Source organism: Lonchura striata, chromosome 5 (genome assembly GCF_050655825.1).
Source record: "Lonchura striata isolate lonStrDom1 chromosome 5, ASM5065582v1, whole genome shotgun sequence".
Taxonomy (NCBI): domain Eukaryota; kingdom Metazoa; phylum Chordata; class Aves; order Passeriformes; family Estrildidae; genus Lonchura; species Lonchura striata.
The window spans coordinates 23775449-23798347 of NC_140707.1; the positions used below are offsets into that span (position 1 = coordinate 23775449).

The window sequence follows — 22899 nt, forward strand, 5'->3', positions numbered from 1 at the left end:
GCTGGCACTCACTGGTCATACACCTGTATTTGACATTTCTTTGGTCATATATTCTTCTTACACATAATGTGAAGACTAGAAAAATTCTGATTCTTTCCGCTTGCTGTATTCTCAGCATTCTGTGTTTAGTGTGTTTGTGTACATAAAATATCATTTTAATATTGTTTAATATCATTTTGCTTTGTCTGAAAAATGATACTAATTAGTTTGTCTAAAGTTACTGTTCTGTATTTTACATGACAAGTTTCCATTTCTAGTTTCCCTAAAAATGTCATTATTTAAAAAATAACAAATGTATAACAAGGTAAAAATTAGAGCACTGGCAGGATTTATATGTGGTGACATCTTTGCCAGTAACTTTCTAATCTCAGGTTTCTTTTGAACTCTTTAGGAATACTGAAGCAATTTTAAAATCCAGTAACAAGCAGCAAACCCCAGTGTTTAATAAACTATAATGTTAAGATGTATTTCCAGTTAGACATTTCCAAGTTACAATTGCTTGCTTCAAAGACATGTTTAATTATGAATGTGTCCTAAATCCACTTAAAAGTGCCTTTTTAAAAATGTGTGTGCAGTATGTGACTAATTGTTACTCTAAGAGCAAAGGGAAAAGACTGGGGAAAAGTTAACAGGTTCAGGGAATGTTTGCAGAAGTGGATGTGGCTGTAACTGAAGGTGTCTTAAATCTTCCAAAAATGGGAATGGAGGGTTCTCTGAATGTTGATTGAGGTGTTGTCCAAAATAACATCCCTCCATATAAGGCATATCACTCTTAAATCTGTGATCACACTTCAGGAATTCACAACTACCAGGGGATACTAAGTAGTTCTGAAAACCACACAAAGGAATGCATTTAAAACACTTTCTACTGCAATACTACCTCTTTTTTTCTTTTTCCTTTTTTTTTTTTTCCCAAGAAGTGGATGAAATTAACCTGCACTGAAGTTTATGCCACTCAGAAATACAATTTTTATGTATAATATTCTCAGGTTTGAGTCTCCCATGTTCTCAGTGCCTTCTTTTCCAACATGTGTTGGATTACTTGCACACAGAACTAGACCTACCAAGTTTTCTATAAGGACAAAATTCTCTCTGTGCTTTCTGGAGTCCTCTGGATGTGAAGGAGGTGCTAAACCAGTCAAAATTAATAACTTGGAATCTCTTCCTGTGAGTTCTTCCTCCATGACAAAGTTAAATGGTGAGTGTAAGGTTCAACATGAAAGGAACGGTGTAGCATTGCTCAAGGTAAGTCCAGACTAACAAAGTTTGTGTAAGACTTCATTTGTGCTGTGCATAGAAACATTTCTTGTTGTTTGCATCCAGTTTTAACCACAGCCAGGGACAGGTGAATCGGCAAAAGGAGTTAGCAGAATTCAAGAGCTCAGAGTTTTAGCTTTGGTGTTTGCTCCTGGTGTAGATGTAGTTGAATCTTAGCTTCTGGATCCTTTGAAAGCACAGACAGAGTTTGAGGTAATCCAGAGTGTGTTATTGCCCATAGAGGGTGTGGGGTCCCTCTCACTGGAGATATTCCAGAACCACCTGGACACAATCCTGTGCCATGTGCTCTGGGATGGCCCTGCTGGAGCACAGCAATGACCCCTATGGTCCCTCCCAGCCTGACCCATCCCGTAATTCCTACACTCCCTTGGCAGCACTTCCCCTTTTGTCCAAACAACCATTTGAGATGTGCAGAATTTTAAGTGTCTCATACACTGGTGAGTGTGAGAGCAGGAATTCCAGCCTGAGAGATGTTTTAGACTAAAAGGATGGAATTAGCTTGGAAAATGAGAACTAGAAAGAAGAGGTAAGGATGGCACAGACCTAAAAATATACCAAAATATTCAGAAGAGAGATACTGTTTATTGTCTCAGGCCAGTTTGTGTTCAAAATATTATAGAAACAGTATGTCTTTATCAAGTAAAAATACTTGGATTTTTAGAAATTAAATGAAAATAATAATGGAAATAATGATGCAATTATCACGGCTGTGGTACAAGTTTTAGGAAATTGATCCTTTAGTGGCCAATAAGGATTAGATGAGAGAAAACAAATATACAAAGTTGATTAAATGAGGTACAAGAAACATGATCAAGACAGTATTTGTTTTGCCTTTTTTCTTCCAGCTTTCTTCAGAATTGTGACTCTGGACAATGTGCTACTTCTGACATGTCTATGTTAAGGTAAATGAGGTAATTAATTACTTTCACTTTTCCAATGAGGAATTTTCCTTTCAATATCTTCCAAAGTAAGTCTTTAACTTGCTATAAAATTATACTGTGGATTCTCAGGAATGAAGCTGAGAAAAGGACACAATTTTTAACTGCTCTCTATCTGATCTTAGTTTAATAGGGCTATAAGCAATGAGTTTATTTGTCCTCTGCTTAATGAGAAGGAATAACACAATTTTAGAGGAAAGAAAGCTGGTGGACTAAGCTGTTACAGGGTGAACATTGCATTGCACTTGTCTTTAGGTATGTGACTGACACTTACTTGGTTCTGTGTGACACTTCAGACACCCTTTAAAAAGGGCACAACACAACCAGAAATGTTTGACAGGAAGGTTTCTTTTGGTATCTGTATACCATGAGTCATCTTCTGATTTCTGGACTTCAGGAGATCACAGGTGGCAGCTGCTGGTGTCTGTGGTAGGTTGTGCTACCTGGCAGAATGTTGCCATCTGTGGAATCTCATAGAGTAAAAGTCTAGTGAGGTGAAACCTTCTGTCTGCTGGTTTATCTGTGAGGTTTCAGAAGGGAAATAAAAGATCATGTTTAACCAAACCAGCCTTTAAGTACTGGTGAGAGACCACGGTGTTTCAAATGATCCCTACCATTCACCTTGTGATTTGTCCATGTTCTAAACATCCTGCCAAAAAACAGGTGATGAGTCACTTCTGACTCATCTCTCTGGATCAGCAGAACCCTTTGCACCTTGAGTAAGATCAAAATATCTTCATTTTAATTGCATATAAAGCAAAAGGTAATGTTTAGCTTAAAATGCAGGTGTTGTACCAAAAAAACTGAGGATAGGGTTGACATTAATTATTGCACATGAGGAGCAGAGTGCAGATTTTGTCCCCTGTGCCACTCAGATGTGAAAACTTGCTCCTATATATAGTCATTCAAATGGGCTTAGCATGCCCCTTTCTTTTTTCATGACATTCATCCTAGTAGAATTTATTAATCTGTAGTGTTGCCAGTTTATCTGACTCATATGAACTAAGCATTCTTTCAGTCAAAAAAAGTGGATAAGTAAGCACCTCTATCTTTGAGAATGGGTTTGTAATCATTCAATTCAATTCATCATAACTAAGTCATTACCAAAATACTGTTTCTAATTTCAGATGCCACACCCCAGGAAAAATACCTGTCCTTTAGACAGATTTACAGAATTGCAGTACAGATCAGTGAGGCTGATGACGTGGCCTGAAGAGAAGGAAAAGGAGAAAGATAAAATTAATTACAAAGATTTTTTCCTAGTCGAGAGAAAGTGAGTCTCTAGTGAGATGTTCTCAGGTTACCTTGTGAGACTGTTTCAAAGAGTAATCAGAATAATGCTTTCAGTGTTTAGGACAAGTGCCTTATAGTGTTTAGGACAAGAAGTAACACCTTTAGGTGGCAAGGCTCAAACATGACTGATTGTCTAAGGATTGAGAGGGCTCTGACTCACTGAAATAGATTGTCTTGGGCTATTAAGAAAGTCTCTGAAAAAAAAAAACAAACAAAAAAGTCTGAAAAACAGCTTTTAGTAAAACTGTTAGTGGCCGAGATGAGTGAACTGCAGAACTTACTGAGATCCTTTCTGAACCTATTTTTTAAATGCTAGGAGTAGAGTAGAGGTCTGATATGGAAACTTTAAATACCAGGAAGAAAATGTGCACAGTTATAGAAATAATAGAAACATTCAAACAATAAGAACTGGAGACATCAACTCATTTATTTCAGTAAATATTAAAACCTTTTTATTTTAAATGTGTTTGACCCATAATTCATCTCCCACCAGAAAGAGTCTTTTTATTTGTTGAGAGAGCTAGAATCCTTTTGAAAAACTAGACAAAATTTGAACCTCAGCCAGAGATAAGAATCTGACTAATTGTCAGAATGTGAATAAATATTTTTTTAGAAATATGATTATCTTAAATTAATTTTGCTAAAGATAATTGTATTTTAAATATTTTTCAAGCTATTTGGGCCTTTCTAGATTTTAAAAAAGTGCATACTTGAGACATTGAGAGGTGTTGGATGATTCAGAAGATGATGTAATTCATATACTTAGCAAAAAAATTAGTATAAGTGAGTAGGGATTTTTAGACAAATTTTAGCTGTTAGCACTAAATTTTGTTCCCATCAACAATTATTCTTACTGTCTCTATATAATCATGAAGTTCATTATGGCACAAAGAGCTTGAGCATTTTATAGATTACACCTACAAATTGTAAAGTAAATGCAATATTAAGCTGTGTTGCATTTCTCTCTATAGTGTGGCAGTTTATACTGTACATTCCTTGTACATATGTGTCTTTAGAGAATGTACAATAAAATGGAAGAAGATCTGAAAATGCCCTGAAGTGGCTTTATAAAGCAATTTTTATACTTCCAAAAAAAAAAAAAAAAAAAAGAAATTAACTTCCTAATCTATATCAAAAAAAGCTTTTTAATACACAATATTTTTCCATGCTTCTGATAAATCATAGTTTACACAAATTAAAAATATTTCCCTTCCTTTTTTTTTTTTATTAGTGTAGAAAAGGAAGTCATCACTTGAAACCAGCAGCAGAAAGAACAGTAAGTTTATTCTGTTTTCTGGAATATTGCTATAGGCTGGTCTACATCACATGTAAAATTTTTGGCAAGCAGCCATCTGCTGCAGTAATAGCAAGATATTGGATTAGATTGCACATTCCTGATATGCTCCCATTATTTTAATGGGTTTAATCTATTTGGAATGTTACTTATTCTGAAGAATGTAACAAATGTAGCATCTCCTGAAGCCTGGCAGTCTTCCTAAGGAATAACTACTCCGAGTGTGGGTTCTGCCTAATTCCAATGACATGGAAAGAGTTGACAGCCTTCAAAAATGCCTGAAGGGATGATTTAGAATGGGGAGAATCTGCTGATGCCCAATTTACATTGTTGTAAAAGGACAGAAGAAGGCAGATTTCCAGAGGTGTAGTTTAATTTGATCTTTATTAGACAGAGGGTTTGAATTGTCAGGCCCAATGCCAAAAAAACACCTGGGACAACTCAATGCTATGAAAATACATACCAACCTTCTGTGTATTCTGTGTGTACCTTCCCAGAGCAATTTGTACTGGGAATATTTAGTTCCTTTCAAAATCTTATTGGTCCTCTGATCTTGGCCATGTTTTCATGTGTTTTCATCTGTCCATCTCTCTCAACCAAAGGCAAATTCTGATCTGGCATATTCCCCATTATGATTTTACCCTCCCCTCATTTATCCTTAATCTTTATGTTTTCATATCCAATGCATTATTATGAAATTTACACAATCTAATTTTCATTCATTTTTTCTAAGTGATTTCACTATTTTTTATTGTGTTTTTCTCTGAGCTTGCTACTTTTCTCATGAACTTGCTCTCTTCATGATGCCATAATCTGCCTCATCTACTCTCTAGTGCTTGCACAAACCCTTAAGCTCAATTCAGGCTGAACACATTCCAGATACATAAAAAATATATCACAGAAAGTTCATATTATTTATTTTCAGAGAAGCAGTAATGTTCCTTGAACTTTGATGAAATCTTCCTTCATGTAGTTAATCTCTGAATTAATTAATTAATTAAACTTCCTGCATTTATTAGGTTCATACTAAGGATGTGTTCATCAGTACCAGTGAAACTGCTGGAAGTTCAGGAAATTAAGTGCTAATGAGTGAGATTTCTTCTCAGCACTTTTTCAGTGTCATATATGACATGCTTGTACTGTTCCCTTTCCAGTCTCTGGGGATGCTGATATGGCCAAAAACAACCCAAAAACTTAAATGTAATTATAGGGATTGGGAAAGGAGGATTTAACACTATGGTGGTTCTGACTGCAAGTCTTGCAGCAGTGTTATGAAGATACACTGGTTAATGTATCAACCCTTAATCCCCAAACAATGTTAAATAGCAGCCAGCTGCTATCTATCCTAGCTATTTCAGCTGGAATTATCTGAACATCCCACCAGGAAATTCTGAATATCTGGCTGGCTACTGTAATCAATGTTGATATAGTGGAGGAATTCTGGAGGACTAGAAAAAACTACAGTTATGCCAATGTTTCAAATTATTAAATTGGATCATTAGGATAATTCTAAGTCAGAGGGAAAAAAATAAAAAAGTTGATAGAGAATGAAACATGTAAATATGACTAATACTGATACAGATTTAGAGAAAAGACAGTTTGTCAAACGTTTTGATTGCTTAAATGAGACCATAAGTTGGCAGATAATGGTAAAAGTTTGGATTGATATTCTGAGGCTTTTATAAGGCATTTTGATTTAGAAACCAGAATGACATATAATCAATATGGTTCTCATTAAATGGATTAAAGACTAGCCAGGAGTTAGATCTCAAAATACCTCAGCTAAAGGGAATTATAACTGGTTAGCTGCATTTTGAGCATGGGTCCCTGCAGGAACTGGTTCTTGATGGTTTTTATTCCTCCCTCCACTTCAACTAGCATTATTTGAGCCATGTTGTAACCAAAGGATGGCCTGGAGTTCTTGCAACCCAAAAAGCAAGACTAAACAAACTCAGGCTGTCTGATCTGAGAGCACAAGGCTGGGAACAGGAAGAATTGCCATGAGTCCAAAACTAGAGCTGAACTCCTCAGGGCTGCCTCATGCTGAAAGCTCCTAAATTCAGTAGATTCTACAATTTCTCCTTAGGCATTCTACAAGCACACATCTACTTGGCATCATCCAGAAAAACCTTGATCATGACTCCTAACCCCACTGCTTGCCAGTGGTTCATTCAGTTTTCATGGTGTGCCCAATGCACAGCAATCAGATTTGGCTCCTTCCTCTATTTTTTGAGTTTTAAATCTTCTCTACAAAAGGCACTTTTTCAGGAAGTAGCCTGCCCAGCCTCTTCAGAGAAACAGGAACTCGTGTTAGAGCTGCTCTCTGTGGGTAAAATAATCTGGACCTGTGGGTAAAATAATCTGTATAAAAAGCCAGGTCAAACACTCACTCAACAGCTGCTTGCTTGCTTTGCTCTGAACCCTGTCCTGAGGCCCCCTCTCCCCATACAGAGGGACCTAATACTGTGTTTGGAATTTCACCTGCTCCTGCATGGTCTGCAGACACAAATCTTTATCTACCAATAACCACAAAGCAAGAGCTGGCAAGAATAATAAATGAAGCTAGCAGAAGTCAAGTGTAGCCCTTACACCTAAGATTTGTGCTTAAAATTAATTTAAAATCTGTTTCTCCCCATCCTATTGCACTTGCCCTCCCCAGAAAGTCTCTCCTCTGGTCAGAAGGGTGAGCAGTTTATTTTCCTTTATTCGTAGTATAGTTGCATGTGACTCTGGTAACACAAATACTTTTTCAGACTATTTAAGCAGAGATTAATCATTACAGAGTACTTTGTATTGGGAGGCAGTGGAGGACAGGGTCTGGAAATGCAATCTACTGAAGAAAAAAAGCCCTGTTATTGTCAGGAGTATGGCAATAACTGAACACTTTGTGTATGCTGCTAAGTGAGAAGCAAGCCATAAAAGGTCCTAAAAGTGACTTCACGGTTACCTGATTCACTGGAAAATTATGACCAACTGGGAAGACAGGGCAAGGAGAAAGAAGGATAAAAAGCTTTAAAAGACAATCTGTTTTTCAAGGCTGGAAAATATAGTTTATTCTTGGTTACAGGTATTTAAATAGATACATATTAGGGCCCTTTTAGCTATGAAAATTTAGTGGATAATTATAAAGAATGGCTTAGCTGGAATAATGCAAATGATTATTTCCATGGATGAATTCAAGCATAAACATTTTGAACCATATTCTCCATGCTTATGAAAACATCCTCTCAAAGTAAAATGGCTTGCTAAGTAATTAAATATTTAAAAACCGTATCAGTAGTTAGAGTCAATACAGTGTTCTGGAGTGAAAACATCAGGCTGTGTTCCACACCTTTGGTTCGATGTCGCTGTCGAGGCAGGACAGGAATGAGAAGACTGACTCAGAGAAGGCTGCTGAGAGTAAAACTCCGATTTATTCAAAATACACCGCTCTTTTATACAGAGCTTCATAAGGACCAACTCCATTGGTTGTGAAGTGAAAACCCACACCATTGGTGTAGAGTGCTTGACGCACAGTGATAGAACTTAACTATAAACAATGTGAACAGCAAGAGAGATAAAGAATTATTTACATTCTTCTCCACCTCTTTCCCAGGCTTCTGCCTGGTTAGAAACTCTCAGTTTCTCTCTTTGAATCTGAGACCAACAGCTCCTTTTTTTTTCTTTCCTGTGAAAACCAAGTAAAAAAAATCAACTAGTCCTTTCAATTGTCATCATGTTGGCTGGAAGACATTTCGGAATGGAAGGCACAGTGGGTGCTGGGCTGCAGCCTGGGGCGCTGTGCCCACCCGCCCAGCTCAGCCCTCAGCGCCTCTCGGCACAGACCAGGTACGGCTGCGGCTGCAGGGTCATCCCTAACCTGGGCTTCAGCTCCGGGATCGCCCCGTGGGGGAAATGCAGGTGAAATCGTTGTAGCAACGAGGTGAAAAACAAAAACATTTCCATTCGAGCCAGCTGCTCTCCGAGGCAATGTCTTCTTCCTGAATTAAAAAAAAAAAAAAGGTTCTAAAAAGGTTTAAGGTATCTTCAGTCACATTTCTGCTCCTATGATGAATAGGAATGCTCATTTCTGTGCTCTAGGAGTGCTGTGTGAACCTCTTGGCAGTATTTTGTAAGAAGGATAGGTGATAACTTACCCTGAGAAACTGATTTTAGAGAATTTGTTGCTCACAAATGCCATTCACACCAATTCTGTCAAATTGATTTAGATACACTTGTTACTTACTATATCTTGTCTTGAAGTGTCAATCTAGATGGAAAATGCTTTAAAAAATGACATTGTGAATTTTAGCCTTTGCCCCCTACTATTTTCTTAATTAAATCTACTGCCAGTCATTATTAACTGGCAATTATTAGAATTTTGTAAGGAGGGTTTTTATTAGTTTACATATAAAACTGAGCTCATCTATATAAAAGATGTTATGTTAAAATTTGTTCTCTCCAGAGCACATTATGTGGAATATCTTTAAATTGAATTATATTGGATATCTTTAAATCAGAACTGAGGATATCATTCTGTCCATGTATTGCCATCCCTTACACTTTACACATCTCTGGATTTGTGAAAAAGAACAGTGGAAGGAATTGCTCTTACCTAGGGAAAAAGGAATAAACGCATCTTTCTTGACAAACTGTCCATTACTGTCCAAGAACCTCTCAGGAAAAAACACTTCTGGATTGCTCCAGTATTTTTCATCAAAGTGGACAGAGTAGAGGTTTGTAATGACCGTGGTGCCTGCAGGGATCGTGTACCCACGCACAACAGTGTCTTTGGAAGTGGCGTGGAAAATCCCCAGGGGGACAATGTTACAGAACCTCAGCACCTCGTGCAGGACAGCCTCCGTGTAGGGCATCTTGCACTTCTCTTCCAAGGTGGGCATTTTGATTGGGCCAATGACAAGGTCGATTTCTTTCTGGACTTGCCCTGTTAGGAATAAAAGGTGAGGTTTATTTTGTAATTGCCTTTACGTTTTAATTTATGCTAAAGTATATTTGTATATAAACACATTTTAAAAGAATACTGAAACATGGTATACCTTATATAAAAACCAGTAGCAAAGCTTTTAAATTTAGACTCTATATTCCTATCCACGGTTACTGCTATTATTCCCATTCTGAAGCAATGGTGAAATTGATATTAGAGTGATATTTTTTGGTCCAAGTACCAGCAGTAATTTTCTAAGTTACCTGAGCCTCTCTTCCTCCAAATCCTGGAAGCCCCAAGCACTGAACCAAGCACTGCTAAGGTTTTGGCAGGAAAAGTGAAGTGCAGGCAGTGAAACCAGAAACATGACTCTTCACTTCTAGAATCCAAACTTCTCCTCAGTGTCTGGGCTAACACTCAGACATCTATTGCTGTCTTACTTCACAATGATTGTAACACATATTTTTATTTTTAAGTGCCATTTCTGTTCTTCCAAAAGTATAAGTATTCCTGTCTACCATATGTAAATCTGTTGTGAACTGGGGCACTTAAGATAAAAAGAATTATACCTAACTTGTTAGCCACAACGTGATCTATATTTTTGCTGGCACTTGTACATTTTTAATTTAGTTTATTACTTTCATATTTAATTACATTTTCTTATTATTTATTAACTACATAGATTAGTACATCTGCCAACAACAGATCATGCATCACAATGCTAAACCTAAATATATTAGAAATACTTAAAAGTATTAAAGCTTCATAAAAGCATATTCACAAAATAATATGTGTAAAATTTTGTCATTACACTTGACTTTTGATATCCTCTTTGTCTGCATTTAAAACAAGTTTTCCACCTCTGTCCATAGTATGTTTAGTAATAGAATAATATATATATGTAAAGCTTTTTTTGGTTATGATTATGGATCAATGCACCACTTTGAAAAAGCATTTTAAATTTGCAATAGGAAAGTGAATCAGTTCCTCAAAATGTCAAAATTCTTACCTTGAATGTTTGGATAAAGAGCCATAAATAACACTGCCCATCTTAAAACATTTGTTGTGGTTTCTGTCCCAGCTATGATGAGTTCTCCAACGGAGAAAATTAAATTTTCTCTTGAATATGTAGATTCTGGGTCATTTCCATTGCAATCCATCTCATCTAAATATGCATCTACGAAATGTCGAGGTGACTGAGGCTTCCTATTTTCAGAGACACGTTCAATAAGCTCATGAAGAAACTCATAGACTTCAGCTGCATTTTTAAACAGCTGCTGGTGTTTCCCAAATGGCAAGATACCAATCCAAGGAAAAGCATTATATAAAAATACAGAAGCACTAGCAGCTAATTCAATGTTTTCACTAAAAATCTCAATCATGTGCTGAAATTCTGTATCTTCGTATGTGAAACGTTCTCCAAAAATAATCAAATTAGTAATGTTTGAAACAGCATTTGTTATCAAGTGCTTAAGATCAAAGGGTCTGCCTTTGTATGTATCAATGGCATCAAGAAAAAACAGAGATTCTTCTGAAATTTTGTGTTCAAAGGACTTTTGACCATATCCAAAAACTCGAAAGGTATTTACAGCTAATTTGCGGTGTTCTGTCCATCCTCTGCCATATTTACTGTTCAGTAAGCCTGAAAAAATATTTTGACACAGTATTTTATGCAATGCTTTATTTTTCTTCCCCCATAAGATAATAAAATTATTCAACAAGACAAAAAATGAGACAAAATATTTTGGACGTCTTGCTATGGAACACAGTCCATGAGTGACATTCCTTTCCAAATAATATCTTTAAGGAAGCATCAAGTACTTTAAGAAAGGACATCAAGTAAAGAAAATGGCTAAAGCAGATGCTTCATGTGATTTGTTCATCTATGGGACAAAAAATTACGCTTTTATACAAAAGAGATTAGCACTCACCTCCCATGTTTGTCAGCTTCTTGAACAAGGGGAGAGATGGTCTGTCTGCAAAAATTTCACTTTGGTGGACAAGGCATTCCTTCACTGCATCGTAGCCATTCAGCACAACGGCAGATATACCCCCGAGATCAAGGCTGAAGATCTTTGAGGTGGGGCAAAAAAAGGAAAAAAAAGTGTCAAATGCTATTACACCCCAGTCTGGAGAACGAGGAATGAAAAAGTGAAATGACACTAAACCAAAGTCAATGTGAAATGCAGAGCTGAATAACCTTCAGCAGGGCACACAGGTGACCAGAGGTGGGACAGCTGTGGCACTGAACAGGAGAATCTGTGGTAAGTTCATTTGCTTTGATAAAAGATAAAATTAATTAGCCCACACTACATTCTGTGCTTTTCTGTGCTGCTAAAGAAACCAGCCCTCCAAATTAAGGACTGGGGACACCTTCATGTAGTCCCTAGAGAGGAGTGAGAGCCAAGGTGACAGCCAACAACTGAGAGCAGAGCTCAGCTAGGCCCAGCTTCCTTTTCCACAAGTGGTTAGCACAAGGTGCTTTGGAGAAAGGCACAATACAGCCTGCAGAAGGCACATACAGGATAAAAAAAATTAAATCTGAATCTACATTTTAAAAATTAAAACTGATCTTAAAGTTAAGACTGAAACCTTAGATTCCTTTCCATACATTCCCTCAGCATTAGAAATCTGTATTTTTACCATTACAAATATTTAGATTTTTTTTTTCCATGTCAAAGCTGGTGACCTCCACAATATGAAACTGTGTTAACCTAATTATACATTCTGTGACAGCTGGGTTGTCACCCAAAGGGTTGTCAGGCACTGGAGCAAGCTGCCCAGGGAAGTGGTGGAGTCATCATCCCTGGAGGCATTTAAAAGCTGATGTAGCATGTGGGGACATGGTTTAGTGCCTGACTTGGCAATGCTGGGTTAACAGTTGGACTCTATGGTCTTAAGGGTTTTGTCTAACCTAAATGATTCTATGAGTCTATTTTATTTTAGAAAACTTGGTATTTTCACTATTATAATGGCCCTTGTTTTTTATGTGTCAAGAAGACAGTCCCAGTGTATTTCTGCAAACCATCTGTAAGTTTGGTATACTTTGGTCTAACTTAGTGATCTTTGTTCTTATATCATACATGATTAAAAAAAACCGAACAAAAACCTTTGACTGTATTTTTTCAGAGTCCCCAGATAATTTTCCAGAGCCCTCCAAATCCTAATATGCTGCTTCCCTCAAATTCTACAGGATTGTTTCTGACAGCAGATGACTGAAACTCCATACAGCATTCCAGGCAAGTAGAAATCTTGCTTAATTCGACAGCACATTTTCCTTCCTATTTCCATTTTACTTACCCTAGTACTTTGCTTGAAGAACATTTTTTTTTTTTTTTTTAGTCACCAAAATACATGTTAGATCTAGTTCGGAGTTAACTTTTACGAAGCTCGAAAGAGGAGATTGGCCGGTTAAAATTGGGTGAAGGAAAGAAACGCCCGACATAGAAGTACCAAAAAAAAAAAAAAAAAAAAAAAAAAAAGAAACAAAGGAAAAGAAAAGGGTTAGTTTTTACATAGTTTCGCTACAGGGCTGTCAGCATCTCAACTACCGCGCCGCCGGTGCTTCGAGGCGCGGTTCCGCCAGAGCCGGCGCTCCGCTGCCGGCGGGGCGCTGCGCCCGCCGCATCCGGGCAGGGCGGCAGCTCCGCGGGCGGTTCCCGTGCCGGCCGCCCGGGCCGGCCCTCCCCGCTCCCGCGGGCCCCGGGGCGGCGGTACCTGCCCGTGGATCTGGCTCTGCCGCCGCAGGTAGACGTGCGGCTGCTCGGAGCCCAGCGCGGGGATGTTGCCGAGCAGCGGCAGCCCCGCGGGGCCGGGCGGGAAGCCGGGCGGCCGCCGCTGCTTCAGCAGCTGCCGCACCACCAGCGCCAGCAGCAGCGCCAGCCCCGCCGCCAGCGGCAGCAGCCAGGCGCCGCTGCCCGCTGCCGCCGCCGCCGCGCCCGGGCGCGCCCCCGGCTCCGCCGCCGCCACCCGCATCGGCCCCGCCGCCGCCGCCGCTTCCTCCTCTCGCCCCGTCCCGCCGCCGAGCATTGGCCCGCGGAGGCTCCGCCCGCCGCGTCAGGAGCGCTTCTCTTTTTTTTTTTAATTATTTATTTATTTATTTTATTTTTTTTCCCTTGGAATAACACGGGGCTGGTCGCTCGGGGTTTACGCAGTGTCGGAGCGCACCGCTGGCTGCGCGCCCCGCACGCCGACCATGGCAGACGAGCGGAGACAGGAACCAGCAGTTCTTTGCTCCTTGTTAAGTCTGTGTAGAATCTCCGACGCGCATTTTCCAGGTGTCTTTCCCGGACGCACTTCGGGCTTGGGGAGCCTTGGGCCGGTGAAGCCCGCCGTGATTGCCCCGCCAGATGTGCAGCGCACGGGTTTGGGGCAGCAGCTGGCTGCGCGCATCTCCCGCTGGCCTGCCCGTGGCTCCCCGTGCTGCACAGCCTCACCCGGGCTCCCTGACCCGGCCACAGCCCCGCCGGACAGCGGCAGGAAAGGGTCCCTTTCCTCGCAGGCAGCACGGAGGGATGTGTGAATGTCCCCAGCCCGTGGGACCAAGCAGCGCGGAGATCACACATACAATGACTGGCATCCATTGACTGACATAAAGTCTCAAGCTACGTCAGGGAAGGTTTAGGTTGGATATTAGGAAAAAAATTTTCACTGAAAGAATAATAAAATACTGGAATTGTCTTCCTAGGGAGGTGGTGGAATCACCATCTCTGGATATGTTTAAAAAAAAGACTGGACTCGGCACTCAGTGCTATAGTCTAGTTGTGGTGTTAGGGCACAGGTTGGACTTTATGATCTTAGAGGTCTCTTCCAACCTCCTTATTCTGTGATTCTGTGATTCTGTGAGTGTGCAAAGGTTGTTGTTACCCAGTGGGATGATGGCTCAGGAGCGAGGGCTTGAGCTTCAGAAGAGGCCAAGATCGGTAAGGCAGAGGTCAGAGAGCAATGTTGCTATGCCATGTGATATTCTTGGCAGAACACTTCATAAACAAACCCAGATTTGTTTCCATTCACATTGGATTTGTTATTACATTACTACTATCTTACAGGCAATTTTAGGAATAACAGGAGCATTCCTGGCCCATTACAATTTTCTGTGCCATGTATTTCTAAGCTCAGATGTCTTTCTTGTTGAATTCATCTTAATAGCTGTACATAGATTTTTAAGAACATTGATAAGATCTAAACAGATGAGGAATTTATGCTGATGGAGCTCATTAATAATCTGTGTCAATGCCAGCATCCTGCATCAAAATCTTACCAAGTTTGTCAGAATACAAAGTGGCTTCAGCCCTACTGGAGGTTTCTTTTTTTCATTCTTCTTCCAAATTATTTCTTCATCCTTTATTTCAGTGTGATACCGGCTGATGTCTTAATAATGGTGATATTTGGGTCATATTTGCAGAAAAAAACAGTATTTTCAGTGCCTAAAGAATTCTCACCAAATATTCAGGAACTCAGCTTGGCTCCAGTCAGAGGAAGAATGAAGAGAAATTGCCAAGGGATTCAGTAAGATGTGCACGTGCTTAAGTATCTGAGAAAACATAGGAAGATGTGCTATTGCTTTGATTTATTTTTACAGCTTATCTTCAATGCTCTGCTATTTAAGTGTTAAATACTCAAAGTTTTAGATGATCATGATTTCCACTGCATCTGTGTAAGAAAAGAAAGGTAATTAACAGTTTTGGCAGCAAGCATTTTGAAGGGGGGAAAAGGGAAAAAAATTGTATAGGAAGGGCCCAAGAAGAGGGGGAAAAAAAGATACAGAAGAAAAGTCCAAATATTTTACAAAAAATAGAGGAATAGACTTGTAGTGGAGGGAAAGCCAACAATATTTGACAATTCTCTTCAAGCAGAGAAGAGAACAATCAAAACTGACCTTACCACAGTGTCTGAGCCGTGGGGAAGGAGAAGAGACAGTGATATTAACCACTGTAACAGAGGAAGGGAAACTGAAGAGCATGATTAGAAAAATAAAATCCATTTTGGTCAAGCCAAATGCTAAAAGATAGTGAGTCAACCAAGATTAAAGATCCAAGAACCTCTAAAGGATGCATGATTAAATGAAAGTAAAAAGCAGCAGCATGGACAAAGATGACTGAAACTTGTCAAAACTAAGTGATAAATAAACTCTTGTAGACAGATGAAATCACTTAAGGATGCAGGTTTAGGGATGCAAGACTCCAATTGCTGTCCAAGCATAGGATTCCTTGCCAGTTTCTGATTGATCTTTTTATTTTTAATTTTTTTTTCATTCATTCATTCATTCCTTCCTTCAGAAGTGTGTGGGCAGTTTGTGCTGAATCGTTTCTTTGGGAACGTTTTACTCATCTTAATCATGGATGATCAAATGAGCAAACTCATAGGATGAATAAAGGTTTTTTTATTTCAATTATAAAAATGACGGCTGAGTAAAGAAACCCATTAAAGCATGTATCTTTATTAAATTCTAAAACATTCTAGTCATCAAGTTTTACAATTACTTTGCACTGGAAATTCTATAAGCAGAAGTTGGAGTAACAGGAAATTATTGTGTTTCTGTCTTCTCAGGAAATCAGAGAGCAATTATTTGGCTTTGTATTCTTTGACTATGCATACTTATATATGTATGTATACATTGACTTTTGAAGAAATATACAGCCAGGTGTGGCTGTCCTCTGAGTAGCAATGTTAAGATCTTGGTGATAACTCTGGGGAGAAAAATTAAGTTGTTTCCAAGTTCCATTAAAAATCTCACAAAATTGTATTTAGTGACAACTTTGAAACAAGCTCTGGTTTTCTTGTTCTTCAGAGCTGACATTGTAGCTGGAGCAAGGTAAACCTTTATCAGGTTAAAGTGTTTTCCATCCTTATAGTAATGTCTCTTGTTCAGTGAAATCATGACATGATTTATAAAATGCAGGAAAACAACTTTATAGACAGATGTGTAAAGATTTTGCTGCTTGCCTTTGATGGTGGATTGGGGAAAAGAGAGAGATATTTACAGATGTATGTAAAACAAGCATGCTTGTCATGAAAGCAACTGATTTCACAAGCCCACTGACAAGTTTAGATTAGTGTGCAGATGTTATCTGTCACACTCACAAAGTTCTTTTTAACCTGTGTCATCACAGTGAATGATCAACTTCCATGTCACAATTATCTCCTGAGCCAAGCCTGTAATGAAGCTGGTGTTTTACATATTATCTAAAACAGAAAACCACATCTGATGTTTTCCCTTGTGAATTTGGTGATTGTTTACTGGGAAAATCCCCACCTTTTCCTTTAGTCACATCCTTTTTATTCATCACAGTCCTACTGTGCCTAAACATTTCATGTCTGTCAAGCAGACTCAGAAGGCTGGAGACTGGATTAAGTTGAAAAATAGTTTTGGCTTGTTGTATTTTCTGGTTCTTTCAGAGTATTACTTAGGTCAATTCTATGCATAAATTTAGAAATTCATCTTTTTAATTGATGGTCTCATATGACTATGGGTTCCGAGAAACTCTGCTGAAAGTAGATTAGCAAATATTATGTTGTAATAGCCTTTGCCTTCACATACTATTTACCAGCACTGAAAGGAGAGAGGTCTTTTTAGCCCCAAATTTCACTGAAAGCAGAGGCTAAATCAGTGCTGTAGGACCTAACATTGTCAGGAGAACTGCATAGCTCTGGGAGGGACTGAGGAAAACTCTTTAGTTACCCTGTGGCTTCATCAGCCCTCAGTACTGGCAAGACAAAGGCTGAAATGATGACAGGAGGAGTTCCACTCTTCTAAGATCCTGTAAACAACAAGCAAGGATTAACATGAGGGCTTGAGAAAGTTTCTCACCCTATTTTCGCTGACATGCTCTGACAATATATAAGATAGTATCACAGAACTTGTGCGAGCAATGAAATCAAAGTTTTATAACCATGCTGTTGTTTAACAGGATTAGTTTTCTGTTCTAGGTTGTTTTTTCAACTCTCATTTTACCTGCTCAATGCAAAAAAAAAAAAAAAAAAAAATAGTGCAAGTAGGTGCTGATTTTGAAACATTTTCAGAGTGAGATATTCTTCTGTAGTGCATCCCCTCAATGCTACCCTGGTAATTGCTGCAAGTCTGACCCTGGCTCAGCTGAGTGTGAGAGGTTCTCCTTGTCAGCCTGCTGGAGGTGTAGCTGGGGACAGAACTGGAATTGTGCCAGGTGTCAGAGGCAGGGAATGAGTTTCCAGGTGGCAGGAGGGGACTGGAGTAACCAGCTTGGAGGCTGAGCTGTGCTAAGGCAGCACAGAAGATGACAAAGCCATAGCAAAAGTCCCTGTGGTCTGCCCCTGCTGCCTGGCCAAGCCAACCTCAGGGCAGGACAGTGTGGTCCAGTCTGCTTTAAAGGATTATTCCAAACTGGATTTTGAATATATCCAGGAAAATTGCCACAGAACCTACAGAATCTTTGGGGGTTTTTGTGCGATAAGAAGATTTCAAGGAAATTAAACCAATGCAACCCTGATCTTCTGTGGAAAATGTCTTTCATAAATCAGTCTTGGAGTTTTCTAAGGCATTTTGGAGGAAAATTTGCTTCCACAGTGATTCATAGATTTTTCACTAATTAGCTCAACAGCAGTTCCACTTTCTCAAAAGCAGGCACTGAAGCAGCCTAAATCCAGATTTAATGTCCATTAAAAAGGAAATGCTTTAGTGTTGGGATTTATATCAGTGTTCTGGTTCTCAGGAAAGTACTGCATTTTTATAAAAAAGAAGCTCTTTTTTTTGGGCCAAATTCAAACCAAACCACAAGATAGATTGGTACAATATTATTTATGTGGATAAGCTTGATGTGAGTTTATGCTAAATCTGAATATGGTTTTTCAGAGACTATGGGAGCATGACTGAGGAAATAATTTGACCGATTAGGGATGCAACTTTTGCAAAACCAAATGCCTACAAAAGTTTTGGTGTTGGTTTCAGAGTTTAGGCCATTCTCCAGTTTATCAAATTATGGTGTCACAGAAATTGGAAGAGAAAGACATGAAGAGAACAAATGTAAGGGATTATGTTCCTTTCCCAGAGCATCTCACCCATATATGTCACTCCTGACAGATGTTAAGAGTAACACGCCATGAATTCCTCCACTGAAGAAGGTTTCAGGGCCATAACTGAAATGCAGCCTAGTCTTGCCTGTCATTAAAAAAAGCTGTAGAAAGCTTTTCTCATGTGTGATGTCTCTCCTGTCTCCTTTGTTGCCCTTCAAGACACTATATATATATACATATATATAATATAGTAGCAGATTGCAGGTTGTTATTGTTTCAGGACAAGTATTTATATTTTTGTTATAATCTTTCTCCATGGTCTTTCCTTCTGTTACCTTTCCCTGGTCTTTGAGCTTTTTTCCCTAAATCCTTATATGGGATCTCTAATAATCCCTACTGGCATTTTCCTGGACTTTCTCCAACTTGCCCAAGTATTTTTGATCTAGATCTTCTTAGCAAAAAGCAAAGTGTAAGGGTTACCTCCCAGGACTCAAACAAGATGCTCCTGCTAACAGACAGCTTGCTTTTACAGCAGCACAACCCCATGAACTCTGGCTAAGCTATTTTCATTTTCTGCAGAATGAGTTACAATGAAACGTTAGAATGTTAGCCCTGTGCACCTTGCCCCACATGGCTTGTGGAGTCTTTTTAAGGAGCAGTGTTTGCTGGCTGTTCATGAGACAGGATCCTGGATCAGAAAGAAGAAGCATCCACCAAAAACTCAGAGAAGTGACTCCCCATGTTCTCCTTGTAAAGAAAGAGCATGTGATTTTTACAGCTGGCTTTACCATAACTTGTCCTTACCTGAAAAATCTCGATTAGTTGTCATGAAGAACAAACTTAGAGAGAGCAGAGACCTCAATCACACTCACCTCCCTCATGGAGAACTTACTCTGCTTGAGGATCACTGTCACCTCATCACTGTCTCCCCTTTCATTTTTGTAGGGTCCACTTTGATATGAACCAATCATGGGAATGAAGATTTTACTTGTTTAGCTCACAGTCTTATCTTTATTGAAGAATTACATTTTAGTATTGACCAAAAATTGCACCATAATATATAAATGTGATATTTTTTGTTTACCAGCATGCCATCTGCTAGCATCTCAGAAATTCACTACAGTGTCTGTGGCTTCTCAATGTAATGGCAATATTTATGGTAGAAAAAAATGGTCACACTTCTAAATGTATTGGTTAAATTATATTAAAGAGTATAATGTAAAAAGTAGCATCTAGTGTAGAGATAGTCACTATAAAATAGCCCAGTTTTTTTTTCTTATTGTCTACAGATTAAAACAAATTTATTTGAAGATGAAATTTGTTTTATTTTGAGCTGGGGGTTGTATTAGATAATCTGATTTCTTGAAACAAACAAACAAATAAATCCCATAATTCTGTTGGTTTTTATTTAATCAGCTTTGAATCTATACCCAGCATTGAAAAAGGCAGAACAGATTGTTTCAGTAAATGCCTCACTTTCTTAGGCAGTGCTGCCGAGTACCCTTCTCTGCTAGATTTTGCACGAACACTTCACCTCTAGCTTTGGATTTATCAAGCAACAGAAGAATGTCATCCTGTGAAAATCCTGTCTCTTTTTTCCAGCTTCAAAAACAGACAAACCGCTCAACTGCCCTTCTTCTGCATCTCACCTCCAAGAGAAATTTGCAAAAAGAAAATACGTTTGGGGAGACCGGATAACATATAGCTAAGGGGGAGGGGGGAAATAGGACAAACGTTCCAGCTGGGAGTCCCTCCATTAGCGCTGGCAAGGAGCAGCCCAAGTGCCTGCCAACATCCAAGTGCTACATCATCTCTGCGTGCACAGGAGTGGATCTATTGGCATTCGTACCTGTTGGTTGAAATTTACACTCCTTCCTGTGAAAGCTGAAAGTAGAAATGTTGGCACCTGAAATCCTCCAGCCCCGGACCGAGCCACACTGGCAGGAGAAGGGCTTGAACTGTCTGCAATCAGCCACAAGGCAAAATTTAGCTTTTTCCTCCCAGAAGGAGGAAACTGAAATATGCTTTTACAAAAGAATCGTCTGGAATTTTATTGTTTTAACTTTAATCCCGGGGATATTCAATGTGGACGAGGAGTAAATAATTCCCCAAAGGAAATGGGAACAATTAGCTGTTAGCATAGGAAGACAAGAGGGAGAGTGGAGTTAGAGAGAAATATCAAACTGGCAGCCCAGTAATTTAAATTTCTGCACTTTATTTCCGTTGGTGTACCTGTATAAATCATATTAAAACAGCAAAACCAAAACCGACCCATTCATTTAGGTGCTGCCTAAATCTTGTAAATACATCCTCAGAAAAACTACCTTAAAACCAGAAGTCGTGGAAACCGAATAGATTTTAAATCAAATACTTAGACTTCTTCTCCCGGGGGATTCCCGTGGTGAGCATACGTGCGAGGGGGCTGCTATTTAAAACGAACTTTCAAATTTGGCGGAGAGGGGGCGGGAGGAGACAACCTTCCAGGCAGCATCCCCTCTGCCACCCCCTCGAGAGCTGCCGCTCGTGAAGAGGGGGGGGACGGGGGGAAGAAATCAACCCAGACCCAAAAGTGGTTTGGGTTGTCACTTGGAAAAAAAAGCAGAAGCCAGACCCCAAAACCCGAGAGGGTTTTGCAATCGTCGTTCTGCAAAACGATGGGGCCGAAGCGGCGCGGCGGCCGCCCCCACGCTGGGAGGGGAGGGGGCCGGGGCACCCCAAAAGGCGGATGGCGAGGGACACAGCCATCCCTCCCCGGACGGCAGCCGCTCGCCAGTGGTTTCTGTATGTTGGTGGGTTTTTCTCTAAACTTCCCAGCTCAAATCTCATCAACAGAACATCACCCGCCCCGCGGTTCTCCCCAGGTTGATCCATCTCCCGGTGAACACAGCGCTCCTGCCGCCGGGAGTGACCCTGTCATCGGCGGCTGCAGAGACATAAACGAGGAGCGGCCGGGATGTTCCCAGGAACGCTCCCCATCCATAGGAACGGCGAAAGCGCCATCCAGCCGCGCCGGTCACCCGCTCCCTGCGGCCGCGCAGTGCGCGCAGCGTGCGCGGGGCTCCGCTCGCCGCCGGGGCCCGCGACAGCGGCACAGGCGTCTCCTCCCACCGCAGCCGCCGGGAGCTGGGAAGCGCTGCAGGGCAGCGAGGCAGGGGCGGGGACTGGCCCCGTCACACCGGGGGTCCCGAGGACGGTCGGGGACCCTGCGCATCCCCGCCCGGCGCCGGGCAGCCCGTGTGCCGGCGGGCCGCCGTGCGCGGCAGACGGCAGCGCCTTGGGGCGGGCAGGAAAGGCGCTCCCGGCCTGTCGGGGGGCGCTGGAAGCGCTCTCTGCGCCCAGGCGCTGCGGAGCATCTCTCCCGCGCCGCTTCTCCCCCTCCCCGTTCTCGCTCCGGCGGCAGCACGGTTGTGACCCCCCCGCCCCCGTGTCGAGTCTCCCCGCCCCCGCCGGGCCGGTGCTCGCTGCGCCTGGGCAAACACCCGGGCGGGCAAACATCCTGAGCGGGCAGGTGCTGCCGTGACAGAGGGTCCTCGGCGGGTGATGCATGGGCGGCGCGCAGCTGCCCGCTAATCCCCGCCGGCGGCGCGGGGGCGAGCCCCCCTTCCCGGGCGCCTCTTCCGTGCGCGGAAAGGCGCCGCACCTGCCCCTGAAGTTGTGCGGCGGAGATGCTGGTGTTGCTGATAGTTTCCTCTCGGAGCGCGGAGTTACTCCGCCGCCCCGGGCCCGGTAAGACAGAGCACGGGAGCCGCTCGCTGCCGCCACGGGGCATCTCGCAGGTGCCGTTTGTCCCTTGCCCCGGTGCGGAGCGGCGGGTGCCGCCGCCAGCGCTCCCTCTGCCGAGGAGCTGAGGGGGCCGCGGTGTGCTCCCTTCGGGCAGCGATCGGCGCTGCCGCCCGTCCTGTCCCTGCCCCGCTGCACATCCCGCCGGTGCGGAACCCCCGCCAGCCACACGCGGCGGCTGTCGGGGCGCCGGCAGGGGCGGGAATTCCCGGGGAGGGAGCGGCCCCGCTCTGCAATGCGGTCCCACCGCTGCAGAGGTCGCCACGCGTGAGCGGTGCAGCGGCGGCAGCGGCCCCCCCGCCCCGCCCTGCGCAGCGCCCGGGCCGCGCCTCGCCCCGCGCCGCGTTTTTTGTGAATGGGACTCTCAAGGAGCGGGCCATGACGTCACCGCCGGGCCCAAT

At 41.6% G+C, this 22899-nt stretch overlaps 1 protein-coding gene across 2 annotated transcripts; it reads right to left on the reverse strand.

The window, feature by feature from the left end:
• Nucleotides 1-7838: 7838 nt before the first annotated feature.
• On the reverse strand, nt 7839-13771 carry CYP2R1 (cytochrome P450 family 2 subfamily R member 1). Of its 2 annotated transcripts, none has more exons than XM_085580128.1 (5): nt 13445-13771; nt 11659-11800; nt 10737-11369; nt 9398-9727; nt 7839-8783 (listed from the first exon to the last, which is right to left on the reverse strand). In XM_085580128.1, exons 1-5 carry the CDS (start codon nt 13754-13756, stop codon nt 8608-8610), a joined length of 1593 nt encoding a protein of 530 aa, XP_085436254.1. In that variant the 5' UTR covers nt 13757-13771; the 3' UTR covers nt 7839-8607. The 2 variants fall into 2 exon arrangements, with proteins under 2 accessions (XP_085436254.1, XP_021381337.2); XM_021525662.4 differs by lacking the exon at nt 13445-13771 and adding an exon at nt 13028-13218.
• Nucleotides 13772-22899: the final 9128 nt, after the last annotated feature.

Coding starts and splice junctions, on each gene's coding strand:
- CYP2R1 (XM_085580128.1), bottom strand. CDS start 13,756: ATGCTCGGCGGCGGGACGGGGCGAGAGGAGGAAGCGGCGGCGGCGGCG. Junction 11,370..11,658: donor GAAGCTGACAAACATGGGAG/GTGAGTGCTAAT, acceptor ATATTTTTTCAG/GCTTACTGAACAGTAAATAT. Junction 9,728..10,736: donor TCTTTATCCAAACATTCAAG/GTAAGAATTTTG, acceptor TATTCCTAACAG/GGCAAGTCCAGAAAGAAATC.